General features: G+C 37.4%; 1 protein-coding gene across 1 annotated transcript; it reads right to left on the bottom strand.

Moving 5' to 3' along the window:
• Nucleotides 1-2,650: 2,650 nt before the first annotated feature.
• On the bottom strand, nucleotides 2,651-4,531 carry LOC110862458. Its single transcript, XM_022111655.2, has 3 exons — nucleotides 4,174-4,531; nucleotides 3,513-3,850; nucleotides 2,651-3,332 (listed from the first exon to the last, which is right to left on the bottom strand). The coding sequence occupies exons 1-3, from the start codon at nucleotides 4,439-4,441 to the stop codon at nucleotides 3,162-3,164; spliced, it is 777 nt and encodes a 258-aa protein (XP_021967347.2). The 5' UTR covers nucleotides 4,442-4,531; the 3' UTR covers nucleotides 2,651-3,161.
• Nucleotides 4,532-9,070: the final 4,539 nt, after the last annotated feature.

Below are 9,070 nucleotides of genomic sequence, written 5' to 3' on the forward strand. Positions count from 1 at the left end.
TATGTTGGAGATGCAGTTTTACACACAAACGTACTATTGAACGTAACGTTTCTGTGTTTACGTTAAGGAAAATAAAATAAAATTGAATATTTTACATCAATGTCTCATTTTTAGGTGAATTTACTGAATAATAATAGAACAAAAACCCATTTTAAATATATTAGTAAACAACTCCTCGAAGTTTTACTTACTACGTGACCAGTTCAAATTTAGTTTTTTGCATAATTTATTCAGTTCTGATGATGCAAACAGAAGTTTAGTTCCTGAAATAAATTTGGTTTAGTATGAATGGTACGTATCTATAATTTTGTCATTTTTGCGCAATAAACTGATGAGAAACATGAGAATGTTTGTTTAATGAAAGTTAAAAATATTGACGATGATGAAATGCAGCACTGACCATTTCCGAAATATTTCACCATTCCACATGCGCACCCGTTACGTAATGTTCCCACTTGATGAGAGTGGCCGAAACCTGTTCGATTAAGGAACAAAGAAGCGTAAAGCCCTCCGATATTCCAGTAGTCGAAAAAGGGTTTTGGCATTGTTTCGCACCCCAGAAACCCATTAACGAAAATCCAACCAAAGTCCAGCCAGGTATGACACACTCGTATTTATTTAGTCGTAGTGTTACACACACAAACCTCGCTCCCCAGCAGCAGCAGCAAATGATTACTTATGTAACAGGTCGGGTTGTCAAAGTCGTCGTCGTCGCATTTGTCCACCCAACTTGTGCCCTGTTCAAACAAACGGCATGATATCTCCGCATCTCAAATTAGAATCACAATCGGTCAGCTTTTTTAACTTTCGGTTTAATACATTTCTGATATTTTTATTAAATTCCTTGACAAAAGGTTTGGATGAAGTCATAAAAGTGAGATTTTTTAACAGATCTCGAGAGGATTAAAAAGTTTCCCACGTTTAAGTGCATTTAGCGCTTTTAGAAGAAAGGAGAAGCCCTTTTTAGAAGAAATGATATAAAAATTGGCAATTGAGACTGACTTTTATTGAATCGTAAATTTCAAAATGTACTTGTGACGGTAATTAATTGTGGTGTCGGGAAATATTTACTGCAACTTTTAAGGCTTTTATGTAATTTTGGTCTCAAATGTAATATTTGGAGAGGGAGAAATTTAAGATGAATGGCTTGGCATTGATTCGCGAATATTACACATTAATACATATATTCGTATTAATGTGTGATGATATTCGTAGACTCAACATGTATTAAATAGATGATATAAATCATTTATGTACGTAAATCAGACAGAATAATGTATGTTATCAAATTACAGATACAAATTTCAAGTGTCTTATTGAACTCCGATACGACTATAGTGTTATGATTAGATAAGACAGCCTGCGTACTTAACATGCAGCACAGACTGATTGGCGACTATCCAGGGGAAATTGAGACAAATTAATTAAAAACTCAGACCTTGTTAAATATTATCATTCTTGATTACAACACATGAGTAATACGTAAGCATCTGGTGTACATGCACAGATTTCTACTTAATCTTGCATAAGATACAATTTTTGAGTAATTATGTAAATGAGTAGGTCAAAGTTTTGAAGAGTTTTTCAATTTGTTAAGCATTCGTCCAGCAGAATAAGTATGACATTGAGAGTTATATAAATAGTAATAATAACACTAACGTCCCAATAAAAGTTTCAAATTTCACCTCCGACGTTTAATCAAGACAGACAGTCGCATGACCACAATCTTCATTTGATAACATGACAATTAAAACTGTTTGTCCAGACAGGATCGAGACTTCCAAGAAATGGCGAGACATGGATTATTTATTTTCCTTGAACTCAGGTAATCTGACACCACCTTAATTATGACAGTTAATTTGCAACATACATAAGCAACTACACATTATAAATCAAACCCCGTGATAAATAAAACGTCATTCGCCATAAGAACACGTATATTGTACGGACTCATCATCATTATGCAAATTCCAATCGGCTTACTTGCCAAGAACCACAAAACCCGAATCGCAATCAAAAAACGTCCCGTATGCAACTTCGCATAACCCAACACCTGCAAATCTCAAAACAATTCAAGCAAACAAACAGTGACAAATGCCGTATGCAAATAAATCCTCTCCTGGCTCCATGCAGTCTCCTCGCCGTTCTGCACACACTTTTGGCCACGAATCAAAAACATTGCATATTTTTTATTGCCTGCTCATTTGTTATTTTTGTTTAAACATTATTTGCTAAACGTGTAGCTTCCGCAGTATTCATGGGACTTTTATGGGCCGTAAATTTATTATCGCAAAAAATATGATCCAAATGGAAATCGGATTGCTTTCAGATTATGCAAAAAAGTCGTGACCTAATTTAAAAATGGTAAATGGTGGAGTGACGACAGATTGGAAAACGTTGAGGTTTTTGTGCGATTTACTTTAATAAACTTGACTCAAATGATGTTATCTCACACACACGTCTCATTTCATGATATTCATCACTACAAATCACTCTATTTATGGAAATTATTTTTGTTTACACGACTTGACGTATGCGGAGGTGTGACCCGAATTGTGCATCGTAATCTGGTGGTTGCGTAATGAGTCAGGGAGCGTATTTGCATATCTGCATACTTAATAACCAGTCATAAAAGAGATAAAATATTTCAATCAATATCAATATTAGCTTTATTTCGTATAAGTTATATTTTATGTACAATAATGTTTGAAAGACATTTGGGTTGGAAAATATTGTTGTTAAGCTAGTAAAAATGTACAAAATTTACAAAGTTTGATTGTAGGTATATAAATATTGCTATTTTAAATATACTATGAGAGACAGTGTATAAATAGATATTCGCAATGGATCAGTTGATCGCCAAATTTTGAAGGGAGAAAATCGAAAGGAAAAATTTGAGATCTCGTTTCAAAATCACTTTGAGCTTTGATGAGCGTTGTAAAAAAACAACTTTTGTTTGAAATACACACAAATAACTGACTTTGCAAATTGAGCTAAAATAAAATTATGTATGTAAATTATAATTGTGTATGTATGTAAATGGCACAATAAAACTAAAACTAGTATTGACATCACATGCAACAAAAACCACTAGGAAAAGGTCGATCGTATAAACTGAATAAATATTTAAATTTGAAATATTAACAAATGAAAATGATGCATTAAGGGCAATTTCGCTTCACGAAGGCCAAACTGAGTCCCAAGAGGGTCAAGGGAATGGTGATTTTTAATGCAAATTCCAGTTTTATGTTGATTTGTGGGGTCGAGAGGAGGGGTGGCTGTCGGCTTCCTCCTCCGGCGGCATGACGGGTGCGACGAGGACGGGTCGAATCCTTTAAAGAGACAAAAAAGTTGGGTGGTTAGTTAGTAAGTGACTTTTGTTGCGAAAAAGGGTTCAAATATATTTTTTAGATTTGGTCGTAAAATTGCATCGTAAAATGTTTGCAAAAAGAAAAGGTTTGCGGATTGGTAATAAAATTTGGGTCATTTTAGTAATGGAAAGATAAACTTACTTGTGATCTGTCGTTCTCGAATTGGTCTGCAATCTCCCTCAGACCCTGTCCGATGCGTCTGTAGGCAACGTCGATGCCCATTTTGACATCGAGTGAAAGTCCGGAGGGATCAGAGTCAATGTCGGCCGGGGGGAGGAGCGATGGCAGTTGTGGGAGTGGTGGTGACCGCGGATGGCGTTGTCGCCCTTGTCGTCGTGGGGCTTGGGCGGGGGCGTTAAGAAGCTCATGATTTTCAGGTTGGGCGACGACCCGTTGGACTCGTTGTGCAGCTTGAACGTGGCAGCAGACGAGGTCGGGAAGTGGTTGGGATTGCTGTGAGGTGGAGGTTGTCTTGTTACCTGTGGAAAATAATGACAGGTTGGTAAAGATTGAGGTACATGTATAGTGAAGAAAACGTTTTAGAGTAATGAAGTCATCACTAAAACTGAAAGTCTGGGCTGGGATGGAAAACAAATGCGTAAAAAAATGAGAACTCTAATAAGTCACAGATTAGTCTGTTTGCGTTTCCAGTAATAAATATGGTCATCTAATTGGCCATATTGTTCTTAAAATTTATCTCTAAATAAGCTGACTCACTCTACTTGGGTGAAAGCAGTCTCACCTTCCCCAACTACCCTCATCATAATGTAGAAAACAAGACCTCTTAGAAATCTCAACTTACCTCCATTTCTCCTTCTCCTGGTAGCTCTCGTCCTACTGCTCCCACTTGTCCCGCAGTAAACTCCGACCAGCTCTTTGGCCAACTGTCCCAAAAAACTTGTCGTCCCACTTTCACAACTTTCTCCATCTTGGACTTCTCCATCTTCCCCCAAAACTTGGTCCTCTTCTTCCTCCTCGTTATAAAATGGGATCGCCATTAGTGCCAAAAGTCGCGATATTTTACTATTCAACTTAAAAAAGACTTGAATCTCTTTCTGTTTTTTATGCATTGATGAGTTCGGGGGTACAATTGAGCGATTTCTACTCCGTTTTCAGACTACTTCTCGCCGTCAACTCCAGGCACAGACTGAACAAGTGGCCGTGGTCGGAGTGAGTTTTATCGGGAGACGAGAGGGGATTGTGGCTTTCGTGGATTCAGTACAGGCAGGAAGGGAGAATCGGACTCATAACAACATACACAATCCACGTACACATAAATAAACCGGAGTCACCCCATCACCTACTAAAACCAATCCCAAGCAGGAATAAGGAAGCATAATAACACTGTTATTCACTACACTCGTCGGGTTAGCAGGCATACGTTTTTCTCATCACACGATTGTGCTCGACCGACGATGCTACCTGAGTCAGTGGGTACCTATTTATTGGAAGGCTTTTACTTACGGCTGACGAGTCCACACTGGACTTGATATTGTTTTATGTGATGTGATGTGCTATGACTTTTTATGGTGATATTATAAGGTAAAGATCGATAAACGTATTCGCATAAGTGCGTAAATGTAAGAGATGACTTATCACCCAAGTCGACTACTTGATGACTAATGCAATTTATGCCCAACTAGAAAAGTCGGCAGCTAACTAATCATCCCATCAGAGTCGATAACGCCTTATCATCATTGGATTGAATGATGATGCTTAAATTAAACTCTTCAGCCTTCCCTAATTCCCATGTCACAATCAATCAACCACATCACAGATTATAATCATCACCAGCAGCATCACCATGCAGCACTAAAACCCAAAATACTTTGCAGACGGGTTAAAAATAATGACGCTACAAAAACCGCCATATGGCGTGGGTGATGTGATGCCCAAAATTTTGCGGATATTGGTCATATCATCATCCTCCTCCAAATAAATAATCGTGCCAGGAGGAGGGGGAGGGTGCATTAAATAAAGAGTGAAAAAAACACCACGAATTAAAACAGATGCGAAACTTTGAAGTGTTTGGAACACTTGCGGGTGACCCCCGTCAAGCTTAAGGAGTGATTTGAATAATAAAATGTATACAAGTCAATTTGGGGTGATGACACTATAGAAATAGAAATATGGAGAGGAGGAGGTGTCATCGTTTTATGGCGTGTTTTTAGCCATGTGACACGTAATGGGAAAAGTGTGTAAAGAAGTAAATCCACCACTTTAAGTCAACGTCAGTCCAAATCTGAAATTCAAACAAAACAAATCCAACGTAAAAATCGAGCTTGCTTGCTCAAATAAGTGATGCCCACTTGTTGTCAGGTCCACCGTGTACTACTCGAAGCAGGAGAAGTAAGAAAAAAATGGTCTTTTGTGCTCATTTCCTCTCCACCACTTTCTTCTTCTCTAAACAAATGTAAATTGTCAGTGTAACTGAGCAAGTCTGATTTAAAGGGATGACAAAGAACCTTTTTCAGGGACTATTATAGTCGCTCCTGTCCTGACGCTGCGTCGTCGTTCGTTCCTCATTTTCATTTCGAGGTCAACCTTAACCCAACCAGGCCAAAGTTTTGTGTTTGTGACTCACTCACTCTCGAACAGAAATATAAATCTTTTTCATTTCATAAGTACATATTCTCCGTTAGAAGGACGTGTTAGTTACCATGCCGTTAGGTGCTTACAATCAAGATAAATACATATGAGCTTACTCACTCACCAACCTGGAGACAAGACCCATCAATATCGTCGTGAGACATAATATGTATGTAAATCAGCCACATTGCACCTCATTAAACACGACTTAGCCAACAAATTAATATTCTTCCAAGCCAGTAAATTAAATCTTAATTTAAATAAGAAATGGGCACCAATTGTCCAATTTTGTTTCACATGAGAACGAGAACGAGAAAGAGAGTGTTTAATCTGTTAAAAATTTAAATCTCGGAGTAAATAACGATTTAAAAAACCATGCTGAGAATAGGATTGGAAAAAAGGGGTCAATTTCTTTACAATTTGCATCCAAGTTTTATATATGTCATCGTTTCTTAAGGGACTGCTGAGCCGTGCATGATGTGATTCGAGTGGGCAATAACCTCTCATCTTTTCGACTAATCTGACGAGGAGAGCAAGTAGTGGTTACAAAAGTAAAGTCCGATTTCATTTACATATTAGACAAACCAGAGACCAACACGTATGTACATATGCAGATACGCATATGCACATGCACATGCACAGAGTTTATAAACTTGGCCAGATTTGTTGAGCCATAAAAAGTACGTAAGCTCTGTAAACTTTTACTCTCACCGTCCACCCCTCTTTTTGAGGGAGAGTGAAGGCGTCCGTGTAATTGTGTTGCGTCATGACGACGCAGTGCGAGGGAGGAGATGGATGTGGACAGGTGTTTATTATTATTTAATGAAAGTAATGGTTCCTTGAACTTGTCCAGTTTGTGCTGTGGTTTACCCTGAGCTTGTTTTACATAATGATAATTTCGAACAAAGTTCAAACTGTGGCAAGTATACACGTTGTAGTTCAGCCAGAGACAGCAGCCTCCATTGTGTAGGAAGTAAAAAGTAACCTGCTTTGTATGCAACACGTGAAGAGAGGGGACAAAAAATTGGACTTTTCTTTAGTTGGCTCCTAACGTGTGCATCAATTGAGTTGATTGTACCTCTGATTGAGTGTAATAAAGTAGAGGGCAAAAACTTGTAGATTAAGGATATTAACTTTTGCGTATGTTGGGCTCTTTTCCAAGAAAGAAGATGGTTTCAGGTTGGAAAGGAGATAATTAAGTGCAATTGTAGGCATAGGGTTTTAATGGGGATCATTTGGATGTAAAGTTGGACCAGATTGTGTTATTAGGGATATCTTGATTTTGTTTGAATTGAGGCATGAATTTATTTATTGCGCAGTTAGTTGTGTAATAGTTGCATTAAAAAGTCAAAGAGATCAAATTGAATTTGGGGAAGGGATACGTAAGTTTGTGTAAAATGTATGTATGTACCTGCCTAATTTGATTGGACATCTTTATGATGTGTAAATAGATTTTGGAGCATGATAAGAATTTTGGAAATTTGATTTTAAATTGTAATCTATTTAGTTTCCGGTCTGTACATAATATTTAATAGGAACTTGACTTTGAACGAAAGTAAATTAATTTTCAATAAAAGATTTTGCATGTAAGAAGCATGAAGTATGGTTGAAAGTATAAAATATACTGAAAGTAACCCACGCAATAGGGAGGTAGGTACAAAAAAGGTCGATATTTTATACGCTATTGCAACCCTTTTAAGTAAGTAGATTTCGTAATTCAATTAACCTTTCACTTTCTTAACTTTGTTTCGAAAATGTAATTCGATGCACTCACTGAAATTATTGTCTACTGAAGAATACGATGTTCTATAACATAAAGTCAATGATCTTTCCACAGAATCAGGGCTTTTCTCAATAAAAAGAATAATAGGATCAGGACAAATCTGCATGATTTCTGAAACTCAAATCTTACCAATTACTAAATGCAACTGCCTTAAGGAGGAGGAACATACATAAATACATACATACGCTTGCCATATTTAATATGAGAGGAGATAAGACGAGACCCCCAAAGCTAGCCACTTGAACAATTCAGATTTCTGCCTTCATGCTCATCTCATTATAAACCAGCGATGAATGTAATTACACAATAAGGCACATTCGAGATGATCATTATACCCCACTCGCTGCTTGTATACGTACGTACCATTTTGAGGGCATCAGTTTAATACCATTTGCTTGGATGAGGTCTGAATTGCATCCGTCACTCATCATCATCCACTTGAGGTCTGCCTCTGCCCTTCTCCAAATCCAGATTCAGATCCATCCAGGTTGTTATCTGTCAGTCTCATTTTGCTACTTTTATTAATATGAAAATGTATTCATCTCCTCCGATCCGACCACTTTCTTTCTTTCTCCCCTTCTTGTTTGTTTGCTGAACTGATCTAGATGAGTACATCTCGTTCGTCAAGTATCTTATCACATCGTCAAGATTTGCATAATAATGTAATATGGGGTTAGCTTCGTTGTCTGCATGACTTCATTCGAATGAATTGACTCGCTTATTGCTCCCGGCTCGTGAAATGAAATGAATTCTATTAGTGAAACAGTTGTAAAATTTCTGGGAATATTTTTACCATTATTCAAACCCAGTGAAGAGAGAAATGGTAAATTTCTAATGATGCAATTTGTTAGCGAATCATCGTCTTGACTGGATTTCAGATTTTTCAATCTTGAACTTTCAGTGGATTGAATTTTCAAACAGTTTTTGGATTTTGAAACAAATTCTTTCAGAATCTTTCCGGTCAACCATGATTATTTCTGAGAACAACTGATTTCTCTAGTCAGGAGAAATATCTCAGATTTTACAACCCCCTCATAAACCACACACGCGAAATAATCATGAATTTACAAGAAATCTTTACAGAAAATAAGAACCTGGAGACTTGCTTATTTTCAAAAACTTATTATTTTCCAGGGTAACCATAAAAGTGTCAATATTGTGATGGCAAGATTTTCTTCTGTGTGTCGGGATCCCTGAAAAATTGAGCCGTCCCAAAACCGTTCATTGTTTAGCAAAGAGAGGAGAAACCCTTGTCTTCCTTGTCATCATGGCAACAACAAGAATCGAGTTGTAAAAGTTTTCGAAAATACTGGTGCGTCGCTAATGG

Source organism: Folsomia candida, unplaced genomic scaffold (assembly GCF_002217175.1).
Source record: "Folsomia candida strain VU population unplaced genomic scaffold, ASM221717v1 Fcan01_Sc057, whole genome shotgun sequence".
In the NCBI taxonomy this organism is placed as follows: Eukaryota; Metazoa; Arthropoda; class Collembola; order Entomobryomorpha; family Isotomidae; genus Folsomia; species Folsomia candida.

Excerpts from the sequence above, each read along its gene's own strand:
- LOC110862458 (XM_022111655.2), bottom strand. The coding sequence starts at position 4,441 with ATGCATAAAAAACAGAAAGAGATTCAAGTCTTTTTTAAGTTGAATAGT. Across the intron at positions 3,851-4,173 it reads CAGGAGAAGGAGAAATGGAG|GTAACAAGACAACCTCCACC; the intron begins GTAAGTTGAGAT and ends TATTTTCCACAG. Across the intron at positions 3,333-3,512 it reads TCGAGAACGACAGATCACAA|GATTCGACCCGTCCTCGTCG; the intron begins GTAAGTTTATCT and ends GTCTCTTTAAAG.